This window comes from Mirounga leonina, unplaced genomic scaffold (genome assembly GCF_011800145.1).
Source record: "Mirounga leonina isolate KUSES-001 unplaced genomic scaffold, KU_Mleo_1.0 Mir_82, whole genome shotgun sequence".
Lineage (NCBI taxonomy): Eukaryota > Metazoa > Chordata > Mammalia > Carnivora > Phocidae > Mirounga > Mirounga leonina.
This window is the reverse complement of record NW_023270825.1, coordinates 20,811,568-20,838,791: the sequence shown is the minus strand read 5'-3', so window position 1 is coordinate 20,838,791 and position 27,224 is coordinate 20,811,568. Positions and strand designations below refer to the sequence as shown.

Genomic DNA, 27,224 nt, shown 5'->3' with positions numbered 1-27,224 from the left:
GCAATTTAATTTTTGTGTAATTAAGTTTGGGGTTTCATCCTAGTTCTTGGGGCTTTCTTCTATTTCACTGCTTTGAGGCATAAATGTCCTGTTCCTAACTTATTTTACAGTGTCTGGTGAGACCTAATGATTCTTCTTTGGTTTAGCAAACCCGAAGACACAAAGTATCAGTTAAGTTATATAGTTTTAATTGCTTTTAAGTTTCAAATGAGTGAGACAACACAGATACCAAGTAAACAAACTTAAGGCTTCTTCAATTGCTTTTTTTTCTTGCCTTTGAACTCATAGAGGCTGCTGTTTGCAGCTCCAGTGTGGACAGTCCACTTAGAGCACCTTTTAAATTTAGTGTCAAAACAGGGACTATAGGAAAATCCTGCACTGTTTTCACCTCTGTGTCCTGGCAGCCAATTTCTGTGCATTGCTTAAGATGTTGCTAGCCAAAGAGCATTGTCCAAAGAGTATGGAAAAAGAAAATAACATATTTGTGCAGGTTGGAAAAATTCAAGTAAATTCTTTACTATAAGACCAGCTGGATGATTCCTCTACATTCACCACGCCCCCCCCACCCCCGCCCCTTGCACAATCAGGATTAGTTTCTATTTGTTTTAAAAGATTTCATTTAGAACAAAAAATTCAATTAATGAAATTTTTCTAAGAAAAACAACTACAGACAAGGGCCTGGGGTGGGTGGGTGAGTGGGGAAACCCAGATGTGCCAACTCTGAAACCCACAGCTGTGCTTTCAGATCTTGAAATAAATCTGTTTCCAAGAATGGAGGTTTCTGTTGTTCACATTTATATCTTGAATCATGCAAAAACATCAATGACGTCTTTAGGTTCCAAGTTCAAATCCTTATTTAGGATACTTGAACCTCATATCTAGCACTTACAAGACTTCTGAGATGTTCTTTTCAATCCTGACAGGCTAGTTCCATTGAGAGGTAGGGAGAAGGCAAAGGGAAACTGCGCTGAGCAACAATAGAAGATAATTATATGAATGTTCTGAAGTCAACTAGCTGACCACATTCTACGAGAAAAAATTATGTGGGGTTTTAAGAGTTTAATACACAATTCAGCATTAACACTAGGTCATGTTTAAAAGAAATTAATACAGACCAAAAATATTTGGCCACTAGGAAAATCAACAGTTTGGCTCAAAATGTAATACTAACAATAAATTACGAGGTTGGTAGAAGTTTCAGGATCCAATCATAAGATTAACCTGATGACTTTCTAAGTGGTGGCAGAAATGACATGGGAAGAATGTAAGACCCATAATAGAACAGCACCTTCTTTTGAGCTGGTAGATTCTAAAGCTCATTTTTCCTTGCCTAAAGTTTTTTTTAATGGTTTCTACTACAGAAATTACTTCTAATTATTTACTTGCATGTATTCACGTATATGCTGTTACATAGTATTAGCAAATGTCAAGGCTAGTATAAGCAATCAAAATTACTATCTTAAAGGAAGTTAAAGGAGAGAGGCTGTTTCTCACCCAGTTGCAGACCGAGAACTTATTTTGGTGACTTCTCAGAAAGAGGCTAAGTGATAAATAGGCATCACACCAACCCCAAGTTGAATGGCCAAACTGCTGATGTTACAGCTCTGATGTCCAATTTCCCCACATTAATTATAGCCAGGGTCAGTCAAGGTCATGTGGGGTGGCTGATTGCACTCCCAGAAGCAAAATTTGAGATCCGATTTCTCACTTGCCACAATTTGCATCATCCAGACATTTTATCCAAGGATCTGATGCTTCAAAGCTGGAACATTTTAGCTCAATTTACCTTTTGAGTTGGCTGCTAGGAAGTTAGGGCCAGATTTGTAGCCTAACATGCATTTTATGTGCCAAGTTCACTCCTGGTTTAATGTTGTTTTTCACTTCTTTACCTAGAATCGTCTTAATCCATGTAAACTTTATCATTGTGGGTGGTTCTGTAAGCCCTCTCTTAAGAATTTTTTGGGACAAGGCAATGAATAAAACACACTTGAGATTACATTTCACTATATATCACAGGCTAATTCAAGTCAAAGACCTCAGAGACTTAAAAAAGTAGTAATAGAGGGACACCTGGTTGGTTGGCTTTGCCGGTGAGCATGACTTTTGATCTCAGGGTCATGAGTTTGAGCCCCACAATGGGTGTAGAGATTACTCAAAAAGTGGTAATAGGGTGAAATATGTTAAGGGGATTAAGAGGTACAAACTTCTAGTTTTAAGTCATGAGGATATAACGTACAACTACGGAATATAGCCAATAATATTGTAATAACTTATGACAGATGGTAACTAGACTTATTGTGGGGATTTTTAATGTTAAAAAAAAGGTAACATTTCTTAGCAAATTCATATTGTCCCTAGGGCAAAATTCAACTTATAAAAATCTGAATTTGGAGAGTTAAAAGTAAATGAAAGATGGATTCAAACTGCCCCAAATGAACGCTCCCAGAAGCTTCTAAAATTCCAGAAAGGTCCATCAAAAATGGAATCATTCAGATTAAAAAAAAAAAAGTCTGACTGGAAAGTTGCTTGGTCATGGCACATTACGGCATACAGGATAACCAGAGGTGGATTCTTTATTTCACAAGTTTCAAGATACAGTACAAAACGAATCTGTACATCTCTCTATTAACAGGATTTGTTTACACAATTATATTACACTTCACCAGCCTTTATACTGTATTTAATTAAATACAAAATAAATTTACAAAAAAGTCTACCATGGTGTTCCTTCCAATGCCAGCTTATGGTCTTTTTAAACTTCTCCTAAATATTGATAGTGGTTATACCTTGATCGTATTGACATTATGATTTCTTTTTTTTAAATCAAAGAGACTAGTGTCAGCTTATGTCATTCCAGATAGGAAAAACAGTGCATGTGAGAGGCTTTCCTGCACGTGACCAGGACATCCTTCTCATACACACAGAATTGGGAGTTTTGCTTCTGTAAATAGTCACTTTAAAATACAAATCATTTTTACTTGGGATATTTTAGGTTTTCTAGAAATACAAAGTGAAAGGAGAAATTTAGCTTCAAGGACTACACACATTTTAAAAATCAGGTAGTGGCTCAGACAATATGGTGTTCAGAAACTATATTTTTCATTTATATGGGAGAGCAATGAGTGAGGAAAAAGATTTTCATGAAAACAGAAGTTTTTTAATTTCTTGCATTCTTCTAGTCATAATATTGTGCAACACATATTAAATTCACTTCCAGAACAAATACTAGCTGTCATCGGGGCAAAGTAGCCCACATTGCTCTTCTTGGCAGGTAAAGGGGCTGTTTATCTGACATTGTTTGTTTTGAAATGTGCATGTGAAACATCAGTCCAAACCTCTGTAAAGGAAGTTTTTTGTAGATGGAGCTAGACAGTAATACACATGCTACACACATGAAGAGTTGTGGTCTCCATTTACAGGCTTGCATGCATACTTCCAAAACGCTGGCTTGAAGAACAAATGTAAGGAGCAAAGGAAGGAGGGAAAAATGAAGCCAAAAAAAAAAAAAAAAAAAAAAAAAAATCCTATACAAAATACTTAAGTTTCCTGGAGGCAACAGCAGCTCCTTAATTAAATAAAAGCATCCGATCATGGTCAGATCACAGTAGAAGTTTCTACAACTTCCCAATGGTACAGAGCTAGAAAAGCTTAGCAGTAAAACTTTCACAAATTAACCTTATATGCACAAGGGTAACAAATCCTCAAGCGTATTAAGGTAAATGATTCCAAAGTTAATCTCATTCAAGTGCTAAAATAATGAATTTTGGGGAAAAAAAAAAGGCTTTTACTTTTTCTGTGCCATTGAATATTAACCAAAAATAAGGTAAGCCTTACTCAGAAAACAGAAACAAAAATTTCAAATAAAGAAAACAAAAAACCCAAACACCAATGCTACCTTTGTAACATAAAATAGAAGCAAACAGATGGTCTCAAAACTCTGAGAACAGTTGACTAACCACAAACCAAACGCAGAGGAGAATATAAGCCAAGTATTACTGTCGTCACCTTCAAAGGCAGGAAGACAGGCTAAAGGGGTCAGGAGACAGGCTACCACAGAGAAATGAAGCTGCACTCAATCTGCTAACTCTAAATTCTAACATTAAAACTCCTGAATCCCGGAGTTAGTTTAATGTCACTGACATTAACTAGCTTTAGTTACTGTCATTTTATTCAAATGGATGCCATTTGATTATGTAAGTATTGAGCATTATTTTAGGAGAAACACCAAACCCAGTTCCTACTTGCCTAGGTATTATGTCCCATGAACAGAGAAGAAAAAGGGAGCAAAGTATTTTGAGATAGTCGTAAGGACTGAAGTCACAAAGCCATAGAACAAAATTGTTTTAAATACACTGTTCAAATTTCCTGGAGCAAATGACCCAGGGGACAAGCAGGTGGTGGAAACAAGCCAGGAAGAGGCTATGTGGAATATCAGTAATAAAAAGGACAGGGCAGGTAGTGGTAACCTAGCAGGAAGTTTGTTATTGCATGAAGAACACGACTGCGCCTTCCCATCTGGCTTTAGGTAGTGCACGCTGCTTTACGAAATGTCTCTTCAAAGCACAAATGGAGGGAGGTAAAGCTAGAGATAAAAAATGTGGCTAAAGCAGAAATCAAGTGGATGGATGGCAGAGGGAGAGAAAGGGAAGTTCAGTCATCTTGGAGGGTTTTAAAACATTTAAATACATTAAGACAGTTCCTTCGAAATGAAACGTGGCCGCTCCCGTGAACTCTACTCATCTTCGAAGGGTGGGGAGAAGTGGCAGTGGTGAAGACCAATATATTGTACCAACTGCACTCAAGTCTCTCTCTGCGTAAGAGGTCAAACTCATCTTTCTATTTAAGAGCTGCCCAAAGCAACAGGACGCTCTGGAGGGTCAAACTTCCTACCTTTCGGATACTCTCTTATACATATGGTTCTGTGGCCACCTCTTCAAATTTGGAAGCAATTATGTGGGAGTAAAGTTTGCTTACCAGGTTTCTCATAATACTCTAAAACACACACAAAGAGTGTACGACTTCACACTGAAAGCCTTCACATTCATTACAGACTCATTAAATCTAGTTCTAAATATAATCCCAACTTCAAAAACCAAAGTCTTACAACTCTACAGGTAATAAGCTCTTCAAGTTTTCTGGCAGATGAGGGATTATGGAAAAAATAGTAGAAAGGTTACTATAAACAGACTGAGGTCAGGAGGCATAGAAAGCCTGCTCAGATACCAACGTAGTCTCAGACTAGACATAGGCTGGTGAATACCACCATCTGACAATAAAAATACAAATTAGGTTTAAGTTTAAAGTTCTTCATTTGCAGGATATGTGAAGTCCTCGATTTTCTTTGTATTGTTGCTGTGCTCCACACTTTTTGACCAGGCAATTCTCAAGTGTCATAGCCTTGATTTTCCTACATTTACCAGTGGGAGGGTGGTGCATAGGACAGCTAAGAAAGTGGCTGACTTTCTACTGTAATAGAAAACTGCAGAAGTAAAAATCGACCTGAACAGTATAAACAGGCTTTGGCTTTCCTCAACCACTGAGTTTAATGCATCTTAAATTCTCTGAGTTTTAGTTTTATAAGGGTAGTCACTGTATGCCACATCCTGGCAATAATATTTCAAATCTAAAGAATTCAGGAGGGTGAGATCTGTTCTTTTGCAGTAAGAAATGCAAAGTAAAATCCTGGGAACAAATGCTTCATCTTTCGGGGAAGTGTGTCTATCATCTCTGTACCCCACCCAGAGTTCTTTAATATGGTTTTCTAATTTCTCCCACTTAGTCCATCCTCTGGCTTCTGGATCAAGGCTCTGTATATTCAAAACAAACAAGCAAATTACACTGAGTAAGTGGGGGCAAATTCACATGTTAGCTCAAGAAGTCAGTTCACAATGTTTTATATATTCCATTCCAGAGAAGTGAAGTTCACATCAAACTCTTTAACACGCCTTTCAGTCTTTGAAGGAAAGACGTATGGTAGAAAGTATGACAATCACCAATAATAAGAAACCTCCCAGCCTTCCCTTTTAAAATAACCAATATGTTGAATATGTATACTTGCATGTGGATTGGTAAGTTTCTCAGTTATTGCAGTTCTGAAACGATCTGAAGACTTTTTTTGTTTTTTTGTTTTTTTTTTTACTTAAAAGGCAAGTTCTATTTTCAGACTTCCAAACATGTTAAGGTTAAACTTGCAACTAACTGTTTTTTCCTTTTTACAATGATCAGTTTTTAGTGTTGATGCACAAGACCTTAAAGGTGGTTGATAGAAGAACTTATGCACATTGAGAGAGTGACCGAAAGGACCCAAGAAAGACAGCTGGGTACGGCAGACATTGAGTGTCTCATATGTTTCCAGAAAAAAAAAGGGGGGGGGGCACTGAGAGTTGTTATTCCATACGGTACTGAAACAAACATTCAACTCAGTTTAGGTGAGAGTTACTTATCCCTGAAAATAAAGGCATCAGATTCTAAGCAGCTTTAGGAATTCAATGCTTCCTTGTGCCTCTTCCAGGAGGTGACCACTGATCCGAAGTCCTAAATCCAATGCAAGTGTTCTCCACAGACAATTTCCTTGGTTGTCACTGACCAAGGCTGGACACGGTGGCTGTTACTGTGGTGGCTGCTGCTCTGGTGGCCCCTCCTGCTGTGGTGGCACCGGCCGGGGCCCAGGAGGCCTGGGGACAGGCATGTCTTGGTGCTGCCTCTGCCTGTAAGCTATAACTGTTCCCAAGAGCAGTGCGATGATGGTCATGAGGTAAAGGTCCCACTCAGGTCCCAAAAGCTGGTCCATGTCAAGTTGGGTGAACATATCTCGAATCTTAATGAGAATAATACAAAAATCATTATGATCACCAGAATGTCAGAGAAGGAACTAGGAAAAAAGTTACATTGCAAATTAGAGATGAATACAGAACTTATTAAAGTCACTGGTTTTAGGAACATTTTGCAATGCAATTAAAAAAAAAAGTGGCTTTAAAAGCCTTCAACTGAAACTCAAAAAATAACATGTCTCAGGAACCGAATTTTGTAACAGTAGGTGATACAAAGTGTCTAACAGGGTTCCTTTCCATCAGTAATCCAACCCACTCATTTCCTACCATTTTTCACAGAAAATACTTGCAAGGAATACTGGGGACAGTGGAGAGCCAAGGTGGGGAATGATCGTATCTCAGCACGCCTGTCACCTAGTTGTGACGGCACCCCGCTGAGAAGCCCCGTTCTAACGACAGCAGGGGATTTCACGTCTTCTCTCGTGTAACTGATGATGGAAGGAATTCCAACGTTTAATAGCCGAATGACTAATGCTTTTTAATAGGATTTCACTAAATCTTTAACACCTGAATTTGAACTTAAAAGTTATGTTCTTCATCTATGATACTTTGTTTTAGTGTCACTTAAGAGAAGTCATTCCTGATATTTTCGGACTGCTACCTACCTACGAAGGAAATAAACATGGGGTATAACCCTTTATACTGAAATAAAGTTATATTTAAAATGTCCCCGTAATATATATTTGTAGGTACAGGTGCTAAATTTTTCTGGAAAAAGATTATAAGAAACTATTAACTGTGTTTCCTGGGGTGGGACCTGTGATAGGAGATTTTGTGTTTTCTGTACCGTCTGACTTTCTCACTCTTATCATTCTCTTTTTTAGTTGGAATATCTATGTGGTAGGATTATGGAGCATTTTATTGTCTTCTTTATACTTCTGTATTAAAAAAACAACAAAGATCGAATAATGCATGACCAAATCCTGGACTATAATCAGCAGTTTCTTAGTCCTACAAACTGTGAGAGACAAGGGTCTGCAATAGCCCTGACAGAAACAGCAGGCTGCCATGCTGTTAGCTTTTCAATTAAAGGAACAAGGATTGTTTCCATTACTGGAGGGTACAGCATGCCTGGTTCATGCTATCAAGCAACTATAAATTTGCCATTACAAATGTATAAGCAATCAGGGGGACGGAGTCCGACACCTCCGGTCCTCCAGAGCACCATGCATGGAGGCCCTCGGCAGCACAGGACAGGGTTGCAAAAGGAGCAGCATGGACTCCAGTTACATCTGTGTCACACAGGAGGAAAAGCCCGTTCTGGAATCGAATGCTGAAATGGCGTATCAACCTGTCCTAAAAGATCTTAACAAAAGGTTGAAGTATCCTATCCTGGTCTGGAGTGAATTCAAGTTAAATAGCCTTTGTTTCTGCCTATGTTTTAGGACTTTTGGGGTTAAATACTTCATCAGGTATTATGAGGAAGTGGAGGTAAAGCAAATGTGAAACAGGAGAACCCAAGAGCACCTACCCAGAAATACAGGTAACTTAGGTCAGTAGTTTTGAAAGGAATAGGGAACCCACCTCTTATCTGGGTGGGTTAGCTTAATTAAGTAGTTCAAGGTATTTTTACAGAACGAAGTTCTAGCGGTGTTTTAAACATGTTTTACACCAGCAGAAGAACCTGAAGTACAACAGCCTGGGCAGGTTCTCAGGTTCTACTTCTCCCTTTTTTTAAAAATTCTCTTTTTAAGGGACTGGGCTGAGTCATTGCTGGGCAGTCATCGGATTTACTGTTTACTGAATTTAGTTAACTACTGTTCCAAATTGCCAAGTGTTGGTCTCAGTTTTCTCTAAACCAGAAGACACTTGCATCAATGAAAACTGCTTTAGCACCTGGAGCCACCATCCAATGCTACTTGGAAACGTACTGCTCTGTGGCTACCTTCACCCCACACCCGATGCAATCTCCTGGTACTTCACCTGGGGGAAAAAGGGATAGGACCAGACACTGGCAGGACACTCCTCCCCTCTCCCCAAACTTTTTAGATACAAACCTCTGGACTGAGCAGCTTACATCATTTGTATTTTAATTACAAGAGGCATGGAGGGTCGCCTGGGTGGCTCAGTCAGTTAAGTGGCTAACTCTTGATTTCGGCTCAGGTCACAACCTCAGGGTCCTGGGCCTGAGCCCCACATCAGGCTCCACACTCAACGGGGAGTCTGCTTGAGGATTCTCTCCTTCTTCCCCTCTCCCAATTCACGCATGCTATGCTAAAATAAATAAATCTTAAAAAAAAAAAAAAGAGGCAGGGAACACTTACATTTGTTTCCCGTATGTATTGCAAGAAATACACCACACCTAATTTGCATAGTGCTAGGAAGACTGGTACTTGTGCGTCTGGGCTGGCTTCAGCTGCCATGTCATAGAAACGTTTCGCAAGGTGAATATCCTAGAATATAGGCAATAAACCAAAATTCATCTCTTGTTAAAATAAGTAAAATAGTATTATTTAGCTTATACATTCGGGTATCAGTTTATATATTTAGAAGATTTATTTTATCTTTCAAGTTTTCATTTCAAAATTTCCCGTACCTAAAGGAAAAACCCAACCTGTAATTGGGTAATATTTCTTTAATTATCTAACTGCTTAATTTTGAAAAATTTAACTGAAAAATTTTAAGATTTAGCTCATGTTCCTCCTGCCTGACATCCCATTTGCTGTGCAGATGCGTTGCATACAGCTGCATCCCTATGCATAACACAGGTCAATCTTAAGATTTCCGGGGGCCACCTCTAAGTCTCATTTAATTTTTCTTAAAACTTCAGTCAGTATAAGCAATTTCTGGTTTCAGTTTGGAACAGTAATCTTCAAACCTAGTAACATGCTCATGATTTCTCAGAGGGTACTTGCATGGATAGTAAACCCATTCTGCGTTTCCCTGCCTTAGACATATTTCTGTAAAAGGTGAAAGAAGTCATTATGAATTCTGGCCCAGACTGGAGTGTTCTGCATGCAGATAAAAGCAGAACGGCACAGTGGGACGTTGTGAAATTTTCATTTTACAACCTCACTTTTTCTATGCCCTGACTATTGTCAAAGAACAACCAAGCTCCAAGGAAAGAATTCCTTAAGACACGGGAAAGAAAGGTTAACATTAAAAAGGACTTTTTCCACATAGTTCAATATAAGCAGTTACTTTCAGCTGTTCCCTAAACTATCCCTAGGGTGTGTCATTAGTTAAAAAGAAGGTTCTCTTCTGTTACTAACACTAAAAATATAGTTAGTCTGGTTTTTAAAAAAGTGTAACAAGTTTTTTTTTGGACTGCCACATTTTTCAAGATCATGGATCAAACTTTATGTGATAACATTGACTTCTGTGCGGATGATTTAATAGGGTGATTAAATCTTATCAATTACATCCTGAATTATTTATTCCATATAATCAATCCTCATTTAGTCCTTAATATTTTTCTAACTGTACTAGATGCTGAATTGAATAGTTTTTAGTAGTATGAATGCTTCTTTCTTTAAAAAATGGGAAGAAATAGGAAAAGGTGATCATAATGTCTTACAAAAACTAATGGAATCATTCTGATTTTTATACATGATTATTCTTAAAAGTTGCATCCCATAGTTCCCTACCCCCATTCTTATCAAAGAAATACTATGCTTTTTATCATAGTCTTTATTCACAAGAATTTATATAAGATATTACAAATTAAATTATGAGAAGGCACACTGATTAATTTTCTCAGCTTCTAATCTATTACAAAAACAGAGTTGTTACTTTAATTTTGATTGCTTTTAGTAAATTATAATGAAGTGTATCCCATAAAAACCATAACTTATGTGCAATCTTTGTGTTAGTCATCAAACACATATTAATTTCATTTGAATTAAAAAAGTGAAGTCAGACTTGTTGACAGAAGCCAAGTCTGATCTGGCTGACTGGCCTGACAACCAAGAGAGGCTTCAGTAACTTGATAACATGGCAGAATCTTCCCCAAGCTGAATGCACTCTGCCTGCAGTTCTAGAGTCTTGATAAAACTATATTCAAGTACCTAATATTAATATAAATGTGAAATATAAAAATTTACATATGGGAATTAAAAAAAATTAATATTCAAATGTGGTAAAATAAAAGGCACTTGGACAAAAAATAGTGCATTAGCAAAATGAAAATGAACAACTTGATCTTAAGCACATTAGGTCAATAAAGTGTCTCTAAGTGACAGAGTAAGGAATATAATTAGTTATTTGATAAATCTTGTGCCTTAGAAGATTTATTTTACCTTTCAAGTGCCTTTCGGCACTTCACCCAGGAACTGAGAAAGTGAATGACTCCAGTGACCAGGGAATAAATACATCTTTTGCAAGTCTCTAGTTTCCAACTCCTTGCTTTCAACAAGACTGAAGGGGGACCTAACTAAGTTGTCAGTGACAGATCACTGAAAATAATTTTAATGACAGATCACTCTGACTTTTGGCACATGTTATAGACTAAATGTTTGCATCCCCCCTAAATTTCTTTGTGGAAACTCTACTCCCTCCTGCGATGGTTGGGATTAGGAGGTGAGGTCTCTGAGAGGTTACCAGGATTAGATGAGGTTACAAGGGCAGAGCTCTCATGAATGGGATTAGCATCCTGAAAAGAGTCTCTAAGTGCTTGCTGCTCCTTTCCTGCTCTCTCCTCAGGTTAAGGACAAAAGCCAGAAGACAGCTCTCTCTGGCCCAGGAAGCAGGGCCTCACCAGACACCAAATCCGCTGCCACCGTGTACTGCAACTTCCCGGCCTCTAGAACTGTGAGAAATCCTGTTATTTAAGCCGTCCAATCTATGGCATTCTGTTACAGTAGCCCAAAAGAGACAGCATGTAACTCTAAAGCAGTTTAAAGAATTAAGTGACCTTGCTATAAGATTCCTCCCTTTCGTATATACTTGTTTATATGAACAAGATTCCAGTCATATATTTATAAAAATGAAAAATGAAATTAATGCTAAATCTACTCAATGATGCTTAAACTAATTTTTAAAAGATGTTGCATTCATCTCATTAAATGATGCATTTTCAGTAATCACAAAAGTAAAATTTTTGTGAAATTTGTAGTATTATGTTGATTTATTCATCACTGTATTGATAATTAACCAACTATGACTAATAATATCTCATGAACTTTTCTTAACACTTAGAGCCTATAATCACAGGAAATAAAATTTAAAATTTGAATTTAGTATACTTTGTTTCAGATAAGTATGATCAAATGATCAGTAAAATATCTAAGCACTAAAAACATTACATTAATATGGGATGCTTTGGGAATAATGGACTGAAAATATGAATTCAGGAAGAGGGGTGCCTGGGTGGCTCAGTCGTTAAGTGTCTGCCTTCGGCTCAGGTCATGACCCCAGGGTCCTGGGATCGAGTCCCACATCGGGCTCCCTGCTCTGCGGGAGGCCTGCTTCTCCCTCTCCCGCTCCCCCTGCTTGTGTTCCCTCTCTCGCTGTGTCTCTCTGTCAAATAAATAAATAAAATCTTTAAAAAAAAAAATATGAATTCGGGAAGAAAAGGAAAAGATACCATTTTCATTTAATAAATTTGCTGTGTATTTAAAAAATTAATAATGAGGGTATTATATTAAAATTTTGGTATTTAGAGTAATTTAGTCATTTTTTATCAAGTGTTGGTGCTTAAAATAGCTAGAATTTAGACACTTTGGAGCTCATGATGATAATTTTTAATGTCAAATTAAACATGTACGGGAGAACACACAGCTTTTCAAAATCCTCTTCAGGGCACAGAGGCAAACCACAGGTCTGGAGAATGTTAGACTGTATTAGGAAGGCATTAGACTCAGAAATACGTTTATCAGTCGCAAACACCTTAATTTACTTTGGAATAATTTAGAAACAACAGAATCTGGCTGAAGATGGACGGACAGTTTCTCAAGCGAGGAGTTCCCCCGATTGCGGCAGCCCCGCATTTCCATTTCAACGAATGTTCCTGGCTTGCTATCGTAAGTGTAGCGGAGTGTGTCTGATGGCGAAAGAGATGCGAGGATGGGCTTGTGAAATACTGCAGAACCGTCGCATGACTTAGTACCTGGAGTGGGCGCACGTTCCGAAGAACGCCTGTTTTCTGCAGAACTGCGGGCGATTCCCCGAGCCGGCTGCCGTGCGGACACCGCTCGGGAGCCACACTCACCTGCTTGATGCCCAGCCCCTTCTCGTGCATGTAGCCCAGATTGAACATGGCCTGGGCGCTGTGCTGCTGCTCAGACGCCAGGCGATAGTGAATGAACGCGGTCTCGTAGTCGACGTCGGTGCCAAAGCCATAGAAATGGTAGTCTCCAAGCTTAACTCTGGCCACGGTATAGCCTGAACAAAATGAAATGCAGAACCGCCGGCAGGTCAAGCGTGCTCACAACAGACCAAACCGCTGCTGCTCCTGCTTGCATGCTTGCAAAACACGGAACTTCGATTTGTAGTGCATGAACTTCACAACGAACCCTCAACCAAGCTATAAATGCAACAAAGACTTAAACTAGAGGTGTTGCTCTTCTGAGGAAGGCTTTGTAACAGTCAGGGGGGTAAAGCAAGGTGGGTGGTAATCCCTACTTCAGGGTAACACTCCTCAAAATGGGCATGTTCTAGTCTACCTGCCATTTACACCGTAAAGCAGGAGTTCAACGGGCCCACACGGTTCAGGTTTGAAGAAGGGACAGCCAGGCAAGGTTGAAAGGAGCGTGTGAGAGAAAGAAAGACTCAAAAAAAGGGCTTTTAGACTAGTATTCTATTATATATTCTATTCGATTCTCATTTTACACAGAACATGGGCCTCACACTAAAATCAAAGAGTAAACCATAACATGATATAAATGTCCAGTACAAAGACCTCACAGTTCAATTTAGAAACCCAGAGACTAGAATTGCCATTTTAAAAATAAATAAATCATGATGCAAACAAGTTAAGCAATATTGTGGGTCTGTCTGCCTAATTTTAAGTTGACGAATGACATTATTTAGTTTTTTGTGGGAGGTAAGAAAACAAAACGGAGACAGTAAAGAAAGGTCCCGGGGTGAAACTCTTCCCTAGAAAGTAGCGGTCACTCACCTTGAGAGGCGGCCCTGTTCCAGTGCAGCAAAGCTCTGGGGTAAGTCTCGTTCTCCCCCACAATGGTTGCTTCCCCTATGGGGAAGATGAAGTATATACAAATCAGGCACTTAAGAAAGATAGGCACTAGACTGTTAGGGTTCATTTATAAGCCAGAGTGGCTATGTAGAACATAATTTAAACAAGAATTGGGATATGGCAAATATTAAATGAAAAAAGCACTGTATTGACATTAAACTAGTATTAGAATAAAATACCAAGTTCAAAGGAATCACTGCCTCTATCCAGGACACACTACTTCCCTGCAACATGTTGTATCCACAGAACTAATAAGGAGACTAACTACTGAGCTGCTTCTATGGACCTACGTACTGCTGGAAAAACAATGTTGTTATATCTGCTGTATTTTGGAAGATGGATTTGTGAAACGAATGGCAAATCGATTTCTACTGTCAACTCTAACATGTAACACTAACTTGGCTGGCTTAGGGAGCTGAGGGAAATTACTCACGTGTTGTTAAGGTCAATTTACAACAATAAAGAAGTTTTTCTCTGTGCCTTTTCGCTTTAAGCATGAACAGGTGACCCGACGTGAGCCTCTGTATTCTAAAGGCAAGGCAGGACGGCAGTGAACCTTACTCTGATCGAGAATGAAGGCTGCATTGCTCTGCGCCACTTCGTAGCCCTGTTCGGCCAGCAGGAGGTACTGGATCACGGCGGCATTGTAGTCGCCGTCTTTATAGCTGTTATAGGCCATCATAAGCCTCTCGGACCAGCGGCCTCGTTCACAGACGTTCTTAAACAACTGGGAGAACAGGGGGGAAAAAAACCCGTAACAAAATAAGGAACATATCCCAGAAAATCAGTTTTGCACTTTGGCTATAAGTGACTGCGGGGCTACATCTCTGCATCCCTGGTAGCTTTATTAAATACATACACAAGTCTGGGATTTTATTTGAAGTTTTCAGTTAGTCTTTAGAAGAGGTTTATAAAAATAACAGTAAACAATTATATATCATTACCCTTGCCAGGCACTGTTCTAGTGCTTGCTTTATGTACAGTAGGTACAGAGTTTCCCTTAGAGCTCCCATGAGGTCATGGGGGCCACTCCATGAGGTAAGTCCTATTAAGTGCCCCGTTTCACAACCAAGGAAACTGAAGCACAGAGCAGTTTGGAAATTGTGCCAAGCATTCATCAAATGCCACTGTGAAGTGCCAGTTATGAAAGAGCTAAAAGGAAAAGCTCCCTTTGGGAGACATCAGCATTCCCCTTTACAACATTCATTCAACACAGACTTTTTTGGTGTTGTTTCAGATGCTTTCTAGGTGCTAAAGAAACTGCAGACACCACCACCTGTCCTCATAGATGCGGATTCTAGTGGGGAGAGACACATGAGATAAAGAAGCATGACAGTGACACACAGGCCCTGAGTCTTCCCTCACTGTATCAAAACTAATAGGTTGAGTCTGTTTCTACTTGAGAAAAAATCATGCAAAAAAAGCAGAATTAAAACGACAGATTTTCCTCTTGAGAAAATTAATTTCCTGTGTACAAGTCAGTAGAAAAGCCCTTACCTCCACCGCAGTGTGACACGATCGCATCACACCTGTGCCGCTGGCGTGCATCTGGGCTAGGTTATAGAAAGCCAAGATGTGGCCTCCCTGAGAAGCTAAATTAAAATACTTCAAGGCCTGTTTATAATCCCTCTTGACTCCAATGCCATCTGTAAGGAAAATCACACGAAAGGTCAGAAATAGTCTTAACGAAGATTTAGCTGAAGCACCAGAGAAGCCTTAAATAATGAGTAAAATCAAATGAAATTCAGAATTCTTACTCAGGAAAGATGTGAATCCTACTAATGCAGTTTAGTATATTATACAGATTAACATTATTTACAATGAAAAACAAGATGCACAATCATTGAATTGGGAGAATATTAATCAGCCAGAATGCGAGAGCTCTCATTTATCACAGTGGCATCTGGTGGAAAATTAGTAATTTAGCTGTCGGTATACACAGCGTTTAATGCCAACGTTACTTACTATAGTACATAGAGCCAAGCTGCAGTTGCCCATCCACCCAGCCTTGTTCAGCAGCTTTCTGGAAATACTTTAGTGCCAGATCATAATTCTGTAGGAAAAGAGGTCACATGGTCACACGATGAGAAAACTCAAAAGGTTGATATACTCAGAAGTTAGTCATTCATTAAAAAGTTAAAAAAACACATATAAGATATTCTCAAAGAGCCATTAAAAAGACTACCTTCTAATTTTTTTATAATATACAGATGGTAGTCTATGTCACAGAGGAGTTAATATATTTAAGACTGTGAACAATCTGTATGTTCACTCTCAGAAAGCCTACACAACGCTAGTTCTGGTTCTTTGGAGAAACCTTGGAACACAAGACCAGGACTTAAGAAACACTCTTATCTTTCCTATTAACCAACAAATCTTTTTTAAACTTCAATTTTTCTAACATTAAAAAAGGAAAATTATTTTCTCCTTATTCATTCTTTCCCTGTGTAGCTTATCAAGCACTATCTGATTATTAGATTTCAAATATCATAACTATCCTCTGAGAAAAATTAAAACAAAGATCACTACTGAATTTTAGTGTCCTAAAATGACTAGAAGGAATCAACTTGAGAACACACTACTGTCTTCTGTGCCAGGGAACACCTACAGATTGGAATCCTAAACCTAACTCTTCATGGCAGGCCCAAATTAAATACATTTTACTTGGAGAGATCATAGAGAAGAGGGCAGCAATGAGAATCTCGGGGCATCCAACATGAGGAAGTAGTACAGAAGAATGAGAAGCAATGGCCTAGGAAAACCAAGAGAACTTGCAGAATTCCAGGGAAGAAAGAGTTCAAGTGACATAGAACCAAAAAGTCAATAGGAGTTGACATTTGGGAAGTTACTGGTGACCTGCATAGAGCAGTTTCATGAAGCACAAGCCTGACTGCTGAGACCTGAAGAGTGAGTGGTGGCCACTAATATAGTTCATTGTTTGGAGAAACCTGGCTTTGTAGTGACGGACTGGAGAGAAGAGAGGTAGTAGCTAGAAGGGCAAAGAATAGAACAGAAAGCTTTTGTCCTTCTAAATGGGAGGGACAAGCACTTTCTCAGGCTCGAGTGAAGAAATAGGGAGGGAGAAGTCTTGGAGAGATGGAAGCATAGGTAGGGCAGACAGCACAGACAGAATGAGAACTAGCTTCACATCTTTAGCGGAAAGTGTCAGAGACAGAGCCATTCGAAGAAGGCAGTTAGTATGGAGGGTGCTGGGTACTCAGAGAACAGGAAAATGTTCAGCTCTAGACATAAAGGAAGGATTTCAACCCGGCTGGAAGCTAGCTAGTTAAACTTCCCTACCTCACCAGCTGACTGCTTGTTTAAGTCAGAATGTTAAGACTGAAAACTTACAACTTGAACTCCTCTCCCATAGAGGTAAGCCATTCCGAGTCCACTCTGTCCGACTGGGTTTCCCTGCAAACCAGAGACAAAAGAGGGAAAGGACTCATTAAAAAACAAAAAACAAAAAACCCCAAACAGCCAAGAATAAATGACTACCAAAGAAATGAGTTACAAGCATATTCAAAAAATGTCTTTGCATTTTTTCAATTCAAAATTCTCCTTCCCAGCAGGCTAAATGTAATACTGACTTTCAGAGTATTGGGGGGTCTTCAGTAATTTGCTGAAAAAGAGGAAACAGTACATTTATCTAGAATTAAATTTTGGTGACTTATCTTATGACCATCTGTTCCATGAGTTTATGATAGAACACATGACTAATGTAGTTCTTCTTCTTAAAATTAAAAGTAGGTCACTTTTTGGGTAGTTTTTCATTGGTAACTTCCCTCCCCAATAAAGAAGGAAGATGCCATGGTGGAAAGTCAACCACCATGTAAAACAGCAATATTGGGACCAGGTGGCAAAATACACTTAAGATTACTGGAGTGTCACAGAACAAAGATAATCATTGTTTTGAGACCTGAAAGAGAAAAATCCAAAATTCAACCTAAACTTGGACGGACAGGGCCATCTTTTAAAAAGTGTCACAGCACTCCCTTGGGAAATACTCAACTGACATTTGGAACTGAAGTAGTATGTAGCTGGCGAGAAGAAAAGCATACACAATGGAGGCATATAGGGTCTTAAATATTCATATGTAGTTTTCTCTGGGCCAAAGAAAGCCTAAGTTTTATATTTATGATTATCGAAAGTACCCAGTTATGTAAGTTTTAAACCTCAAGTTGCAAAACAAATAGGGCAAATTATAATAACTCTCAATTGCATTACTAAAATCAGTATTTCCCTGATGAGGAAACTTCTCAATGAAATTGAAACAGAGGCTTAATACTCAATAATTTGTTCCCCCCCCCCAAATAAATTACTTTTTACTGGAAAGTTTTTTTTCTAGCCAGTCCATTCCCATGAATCACATTTACATAAGTGCTTTCAATAATTTGAGGCATGAGTTGGTTAACACTAATCTTTCAGTATAATAGACTTATTTATTAAAATAATAATAATATGGCACATATTTCAATACACTGAATCATGAGGTCTTACCATGTCAGCAGCTTTCTTAAAGTAGTGAAGAGCTGTCTCATTACTCTGTGGTACAATATCACTTCCCTCTGAATACATCTGGAAAACAGAGCCTAATTTTATTAAGCACTATACCCCTCTCACCTATAATGTATTTCTCTCTCATCTCATTCTGGTTTTTGTTAGATATCATGAAATCTTTGAACAGTTTAAAATTCCCCATATGACATTTTATTTTATTTTTTTAAAGATTTTATTTATTTATTTGAGAGAGAGAGAATGAGAGAGAGCGAGTACATGAGAGGGGGGAGGGTCAGAGGGAGAAGCAGACTCCCTGCCGAGCAGGGAGCCCGATGCGGGACTCGATCCAGGGACTCCAGGATCATGACCTGAGCTGAAGGCAGTCGCTTAACCAACTGAGCCACCCAGGCGCCCCCCATATGACATTTTAGATTTAAAAGCAAAACCTTAAAAGTAAACAATAGTATTATATCTTCTTTGCCATAACAAATTTGACTTTTTTACAAATGTGAATATATTAAAATCAGTTCATAGATCAATCTCAGGGGAGAAAACCTTTAACTCAAGGTGAATCTTTTCTCTCACTCTATCCCAGGGCAGTCAAATGGTTGTTGAGTTGCTTGGGGTCAGTGCAAGAGAAACGGGTGCTGTTGGCAATGCCCACTTCCCTCTCTCTTCCACCATGACTTCCCTCAGGGTAAGATACAGGATAGGTCTTAAGTTCAGGAAAAGAAATAACTAAAAGGTTATTTTAAAAGGTTTCAAGCACTGAATGATTAGAGTACCAGGTACAGAACATGATAAAATGGCCAAGAGAAAGAAGAACAGAATGACTGAGACTGTTTTCATCCACGTATACATTAAGAAAACGGAAATGGAAATCTTTTTTTGAGATAGGGTTAATTAGGAATTCAGAGCAAGAACTGAAAGGGCTAGAATGGAAAGTTCTTAAAGGCTTAACAAAAACAGATGGGGAATACTAATTTCGATGCTATAATAGTTGGGATGTCTACATGTACGGTTCTCAGGCCCCAAATAACTGGTTGTGATTATGTGGCAAATACTGATGAGATTTTTTTTCTATTTGTAAGAATCTTTGTGACAGATTTATTCTACCTGAGCATCCTAACCTTAGGATTTGGTTATGGATGTAAATATCCACTGATGTATACTGTATTTGTTTTCAAAATAATGAAAAAGGAAGTTCTGAAACGGTGCCATGTCACATGGAATCTACTTGTTAGGTCTCCAGACTTCGGTGTTTCCTTGCTTAGAAAAGAACCACACTGACAGGTGAGTGATGGCTGTCACACTGAGGATGATTAAAGCCTGCAGACAAATGCTGACAAACTCTAGTGGCCTCTACTCAGCACAGAAGAAAACAGGCAATTATGACAGACTTAGCAAAAAAAAAACTACTGCACAGCAAAAAGAAAAAAATCCCTCATTATTGTGTATGATACACACAAAGTAGGAGCTCAGTGATAGCTAATTTCAACAGAAAATTAACATACTGATGAGGAAATGCTGTTTCCCTTATGTTACCTAAGAAAATGCCTCGAAATCACTTACCTTACCACAAGACACAATATCCTTGTATTGGAAATTTTATTTCCAGTTTATTTTTGGTAAACTGTAGATTGTAACTACAACATGTTTATTTTTTTTTAAAGACTTATGAAAAATAGAAAAAAATTTTATTTTTGTTGTTTTTTTTATTATGTTATGTTAGTCACCATACAGTACATCATTAGTTTTTGATGTAGTATTCCATGATTCATTGTTTGCGTGTAACACCCAGTACTCCATGCAATATGTGCCCTCATAAATACCCATCCCCCCACCCCTCTCCCCTCTAAAACCCTGTTTGTTTCTTGGCGTTCTTATTCTCTCATGGTTCGTCTCCCCCTCCAATTTCCCCCCTTCATTTTTCCCTTCCTTCTCCTAATGTCCTCCATGCTATTCCTTATATTCCACATATAAGTAGAACCATATGATAATTGACTTTCTCTGCTTGACTTATTTCACTTAGCATAATCTTCCTCTAGTCCCATCCATGTTGATGCAAAAGTTGGGTATTCATCCTTTCTGATGGCTGAGTAATATTCCATTGTATATATGGACCACATCCTCTTTATCCATTCATCTGTTGAAGGGCATCTCGGCTCTTTCCACAGTTTGGTTATTGTGGACATTGCTGCTATGAACACTGTGGTGCATATGTCCCTTCTTTTCACTACATCTATATCCAGTAGTGCAATTGCTGAATCATAGGGTAGCTCTATTTTTAATTTTTTGAGGCACCTCCACACTGTTTTCCAAAGTGGCTGTACCAACTTGCATTCCCATCAACAGTGTAAGAGAGGTCCCCTTTCTCCACAACCTCTCCAACATTTGTTGTTTCTTGCCTTGTCAATTTTTGCCATTCTAACTGGTGTAAGGTGGTATTTCAGTGTGGTTTTGATCTGAATTTCCCTGATGGCTAATGATGATGAATATTTTTTCCTGTGTCTGTTAGCCATTTGTATGTCTTCTTTTAGGAAGTGTCTTCTCCCCATTTTTTGACTTATTTGTTTTTTGGGGGTTGAGTTTGACAACATGTGCTTATTATGCAAACACCTCTTGCGATTATGTAAAACAGTCACAGAACATACAGTACCTTTCCCAAGAAGGCCATCGCATGTGAATTGCCAGCATTAGCTGCTAAATTGAAGTAGTCAAATGCTCTCTGTGAGAAAAGAATTTATTAAAATAATTAGTTTTTACAGAACCTGCCTTTGGCTTTTAACCAAAATAATAATTTCGGAACATTTAAAAAATCTTGTAATATGGCAGTATCTCAGTTTAAATAGCAGCATGACATCTCTTGGTTGCTCAAGGTACCCACCCCTCTTCACGCCTAATCCACCACTGAATCCTGTAACTTTCACCACCAAATTCTGCTTGAATCCACCCATGATCCTCCACGACCACAATTCTAGGCTAAGTTACATTATCTCCCCCGGAACTTCTGGAACACTCCCCTACTTGGTCTCCTGCCTTTAGTGTTTGGTCACCCAAAGCAACAGTTCAAAACACTTAATATGCTGGTCCTTACAGCCCCTCGAAGTCTTGCAGGGGCTATACTGGCGTGATCAGACACTGTTTACCTCAGTACTGTTCAGCTTGCTCTCTGCACTCTGGTCCTTCCTGCCTCAGGACCTACACACATACCCCTCTTTCTGGCCTGGAATGATCTTACCTCCAGGCTCGACTTAAATGTCATCCATTTCTCCTCAGAGACAACTGCCACCTCCCACTTATTAACCTGTTATGGACCCTTTCATTCTCCTTAATAACAATAATCACAATTTATTACATGTCTGTTGGTGTGATTATTTAAAAAAATACCTAATATTCTAGTTCTATTAAACTTGACGCTCTGTAAGGACAAAAAGACCAAAGCTATTTTGTCTAGCATTGTATTCTGAATGCCTAGCAGTGAATAGGCGCATAGCAGGCACACGAACTATTGATGAATTAATGCAGTTATATACTGGGAACTCCTTTTATTCCTTCTGAGAAGCTGGTGAAAAAATTTATTGTTGTGTAGGCATTTCACAAGTAAGCAGCATACACCAAGGATATCCCAAAACTTGTAAAAAAGGTATGCAGCAAACTTGTCATCCGGAATTATCTCACCTGACATTTTTATTAGCCAGTTCATCTGGCCTAATGACATACATTTGAATGACCTAAAGATAATGAAAGCAGTCAAAATGCCATCTGAATTAAAAAAAACAAACCATGGGTATTTGGTATAGTTTTAAGTGACAAGTGTATTTTATGATCTACTTCTTAAAGCTGATGAGATATGGAAATGAAATAACCTTAATTAGAATGTTTAACTGTTATGGCAGAATAACATTTATCAAGAACTCATTATGTGCTAGGCATCGTCAGGTGCTGGGAATAAAGTGGCAAAGTCCGTGTTCTTTTGCAACTTAAGTTCTAGCAGAGGAAAAAACTTAATTACATAATTGGCAAATTTACAATGGGTAAGGGCCATAAATACACATTTTCAGAAATTTTAACTGTGGTACATGACCTATTCCTGGAGTGGGGTTAGGAGACTAGAGAAACATTTTAGGGGAAGAGATTGGAGATGAATTCTGGAGGATGAGTAGGAATTAGCTACGTAAAGAAAGGAGGTGGGATAATATTCACTCTAGACAGAGGGACTAGCATTCCAGAAATACTGAGATAGTTTCTTCATATTTTCAAAGACCTGAGAAAAGGTAAATGTGCCTGTGACTCAGAAAGCAAGGGAAGGGAAACAGAGACTGGTACAAATCCTGGAAATCATGTTAAATAAAGGTTTTGGTTTTTAAGCAACTGATAATCACGGACCACTCGAGTTTTAAGCAAGGGAACCACAGAATTAGGTGTGTGGTTTACAAACATAGGCTGCTGCTTAGGAAATGCAAGCAGGAGATGACTACAAGTGGCAGGTGTACTGACGGATACAAGGGAAGAGATGAGCAAGATTTAGGGCATAAAGCACACAAAAGCTGGGTACAGATCTGACTGCTATAGTTGTATACTCCTAATTTCTCACAAACTCAACAATGACTTTTCCTCGGTTCCATGAAATTTTTTTTTTCAAAGATTTTATTTATTTATTCATGGGTGGGGAGGGAGAATCAGGCTCCCCAAGGAGCAGGGAGCCGGATGCGAGGCTTGATTCCAGAACCCTGGAATCATGACCTGAGCCAAAGGCAGACATGTAACCAACTGAGCCACCCAGACACCCCTGAAATATTTTCTAATAGGAGTTTTAAGACGTACTTCTACTACATAACCATAGGAAACCAAGATACTGTGTATGTATTTTTGGCAATATTGAGAACTAGGTTTCAGAATTTAAAAAACCCTTCCCACAACTATGAGGTATAATCACATTTTTAGTCTTCAGTTTTCTCAGGGGTTAGATGGATCTTGAAAGATCATTTGTGATGACTAAGTAACATGAACTTGATATTGTCATTGATAAAAAATACATCTAGAGCACTGTTTCTTTCTACAACGTGAAGTACAAAGCCCTGGGAACAAGAAAGTTACCTGATGATTTTGTTCTACTCCACGCCCTCCGTGCAGATGCAGTTGTCCCAGACCAACCTGAAAATTAACAAAAATGAGCAAAAGTAAATGGTAGCATCTGGTGTGTCATTAAATTAGACCAGTAAGAAATCATTTGGTCATAAAAATGCTTCTCTTCAGAATTCAAAAAAGTGAAGACTTAAGTCTTAACTCCTGAAGATATTACTCTACTTAAACCTACATTTTTTAAAAACTGAAAATGCCTGCTTTTAATTACAAGGTATCTTTCTGAAATAAAGGCAAACCAAAACTGAATTTGTCACCAATGAACTCACTCTAAAGGAAGTACTGAAGGATTTTTTTTTTTTAAGATTTTATTTATTTACTTAACAGAGAGAGAGACAGCGAGAGAGGGAACACAAGCAGGGGGAGTGGGAGGGGGAGAAGCAGGCTTCCCGCCAAGCAGGGAGCCCAATGCGGGGCTCGGTCCCAGGACCCTGGGATCATGACCTGAGCCGAAGGCAGACGCTTAACGACTGAGCCACCCAGGCCCCCCTTAAAGGATGTTCTTTAGAAGGAAGGAAAATTATCCTGGGAAGCCTGGCAGTAAGAAGTAAAGAGGGATGGAAAGTTAAACTTATAGGGGGAGCCTGGGTGGCTTAGTCGTTAAGCATCTGCCTTTGGCTCAGGTCATGATCCCAGGGTCCTGGGATCGAGCCCCACATCGGGCTCCCTGCTCCGCAGGAAGCCTGCTTCTCCCTCTCCCACTCCCCCTGCTTGTGTTCCCTCTCTCGCTGTCTCTCTCTCTCTGTCAAATAAATAAATAAAATCTTTAAAAAAAGAAAGTTAAACTTATGAATAAATCTAATTATATGGACTGTATACAAGAATAATATCTTGCAGGATCCAAAAATATATAGAATTATAACACATACAGAGTACTCTAAAGTTTGCATTGTCCAAGAAATGGTAAAAGTGCTCATTCATACTAGACTTTGATAAAAGAGTAGTAAAACAAAGTCCAACTATCATCACCTTAGTAGAGGGGAGGAGGTACAACACCAAAACACTGAAACCAAGAAAATGTAAGAAAAGACACATAAAGAAGCATGGAAAAGCAAAATGAAAGAAAGCAAGCAACATAGAAAATGTAAACACAAATATTCATTACTTTCAATTAAAAGACTGTCAGAATGGATAAAAAAAAAAGTAAAAGTAGTCCGATGATGCTTCCAAGAGACATACCTTAAACATAAGAGATGAATACAAAAGATAGAAAAGATATTCCATGTAAATACTAACCAAAAGAAAGTGGCATAGCTGGCTAGTACCAGACAAAGTACAATTTAAAGCAAAAAACAGGGCGCCTGGGTGGCTCAGTTGGTTAAGCGGCTGCCTTCGGCTCAGGTCATGATCCTGGAGTCCCGGGATCGAGTCCCGCATCGGGCTCCCTGCTCAGCAGGGAGCCTGCTTCTGCCTCTGACCCTCCCCCCTCTCATGTGCCCTCTCTCTCTCCTCTCATCCTCTCTCTCAAATAAATAAATAAAATCTTTAAAAAAAAAAAAATAAATAAATAAAGCAAAAAACATTTCTGGAGATAAAAGAGGACATTTCATGATATACAAGCTAGTTTAACAAAAAGATAACAGTATTAAGTCTATATGCAATCTACATGGCCTAACATACATAAATCAAAATTGATAGAAATACAAGAAGACACAGACATATGCACACCAAGGGGGCAATTTAAACAATACTGTCTCAGCACTGGACAGAAAAAGCAGACAAATTCAGTAAGGATTCACAAGATTTGAACAACAGGATTAAGAAACATAACTCAATTGACACATAACACTATACCCAAAGACTGTAAAATTTATATTCTCTTGGGCGCCTGGGTGGCTCAGTTGGTTAAGCGACTGCCTTCGGCTCAGGTCATGATCCTGGAGTCCCGGGATCGAGTCCCGCATCGGGCTCCCTGCTCGGCAGGGAGTCTGCTTCTCCCTCTGACCCTCTTCCCTCTCGTGCTCTCTGTCTCTCATTCTCTCTCTCTCAAATAAATAAATAAAATCTTTAAAAAAAAAAAAATTTATATTCTCTTTAGCACACGAAATTTGCCCAAACAATGGATCATAAAGCAAGTCTCAGGAAATCCCACACAAATGAAATCATACATAGCATATTCTTATTTTATTTAGATGCAGGCTCCCCGCTGAGCAGGGAGCCCAACATGGGGCTCGATCCCAGCACCCTGGGATCATGCCCTGAGCTGAAGGCAGACGCTTAACCAACTGAGCCACCCAGGAGCCCCAGGGAGAGGGAATCTTAAGGAGATTCTGCAATGAGTGTGAAGCCCGACACAGCGCTTGATCTCACAACCTGAGCAAAAACCAGGAGTCAGATGCTTAGCTGACTGTGCCCTCCCAGGTGCCCCATACAGAGAATATTCTGACCACAGTGGATTAAGCTAGAAATCAACACAAAGGGTAAGTAATAAATCTCCCATTTATATGAAAACTAAGCAATGCACTTCTAAAATTACACATGGGTCAGAAGAATCACAATGAATATTAGAGCTAAATATCATGAAAACTATGACAGCAGGGAAATGTATTCTATCACATATCAAGATCTATAAAGTTATAGAAATTTAAGACAGTACTGATGCACAAGACATGCAAGAGAATATGCACAGAGCATTATTTGCAATCGCCCAGATCTGGGAAGAGTAAAATGGGTAAATAAGCTGTGGGATTTTTATACAATGAAATACTACAGGGCAATGTAAATGAATGAATTTCAGCTACATGAAAACACATGGATTGATTTCATAAACATAATGCTGAGCAAAAGAAGGTGATACCAAAAAATGCTGTATGATTTTTTTTTTTAACGTAAAATTCAAAGCCAGGACAAACTGATCCATAGTGGTAGAAGTCAGCTCAGAGGGCAACCCACCAGGCGGGCGGGGGCCGCTGCTGGGATGCTAGCTATGCTTCACAGGAGGCTCACCTGGTGCTCAATCAGGGGGGCTGTAGGCTTCTGATTTTTATACTTTTCTGTATTAAAGTTGCAATTCAAGTAGTAAAAAGAACAAAATGATATACTATACCACATATGGATTTTTTTAGCTTGAGTTTTCCACTGAATACACCAAAGTCAGCTTTCCATAGTAAGTAGTATTCTACATAATTTTTAATGGTTGCATAAAATTCCATACATGGAAGTGTCATAATTGAGCTAAATAATTCCCTATTTTGGGGCTTTTAGATAGTTTTGAATTTTAACTGGCCTCTGATGTAAAAGACAGATGTTTAATTAGACAAGATAACTTTATTAAAATTTCTATGAGCTAAGATTTGGATCTTTCACTATAGTTTTTTTTTTTTTTTTAAATCATAAGAGTCTCTTCTGTTAAGTCTTAAAATCAATTGTTCTTAAAAAGTATCTAATACTCATGTCTCTATGTGTCTAAATCAGAAAAGACCTGTAAACTGCATAGAAAAAAAGGGAAATGTTGAAGTCCTCTTTTTTATTTCAGGATTATCAAATAACAAATTATACACGGTACTTTGATGGATATACCATTACAATTTACATTGAACAAGGTTACTTCTGTCCTTGACCTTGAGGAAATTATGGTCTAAGATGAGCAAAGGAAACATGAACAGTAAATGGCT

At 38.7% G+C, this 27,224-nt stretch overlaps 1 protein-coding gene across 2 annotated transcripts in view; it reads right to left on the bottom strand.

The window, feature by feature from the left end:
• Nucleotides 1–2,550: 2,550 nt before the first annotated feature.
• The window catches only part of SEL1L (SEL1L adaptor subunit of ERAD E3 ubiquitin ligase), a 57,261-nt gene continuing 32,587 nt past the window's right edge, over nt 2,551–27,224 (bottom strand). For both annotated transcript variants that reach the window (XM_034992919.1, XM_034992921.1), the window contains 11 exons: nt 23,566–23,622; nt 21,125–21,193; nt 18,466–18,543; nt 17,317–17,379; nt 15,931–16,018; nt 15,463–15,611; nt 14,527–14,692; nt 13,888–13,962; nt 12,979–13,151; nt 9,095–9,223; nt 2,551–6,817 (listed from right to left, as the gene is read on the bottom strand). In XM_034992919.1, the coding sequence (XP_034848810.1) occupies nt 6,608–6,817; nt 9,095–9,223; nt 12,979–13,151; nt 13,888–13,962; nt 14,527–14,692; nt 15,463–15,611; nt 15,931–16,018; nt 17,317–17,379; nt 18,466–18,543; nt 21,125–21,193; nt 23,566–23,622 (1,257 nt within the window). In that variant the 3' untranslated portion in view covers nt 2,551–6,607. The remainder of the gene's footprint in view (nt 6,818–9,094; nt 9,224–12,978; nt 13,152–13,887; nt 13,963–14,526; nt 14,693–15,462; nt 15,612–15,930; nt 16,019–17,316; nt 17,380–18,465; nt 18,544–21,124; nt 21,194–23,565; nt 23,623–27,224) is intronic.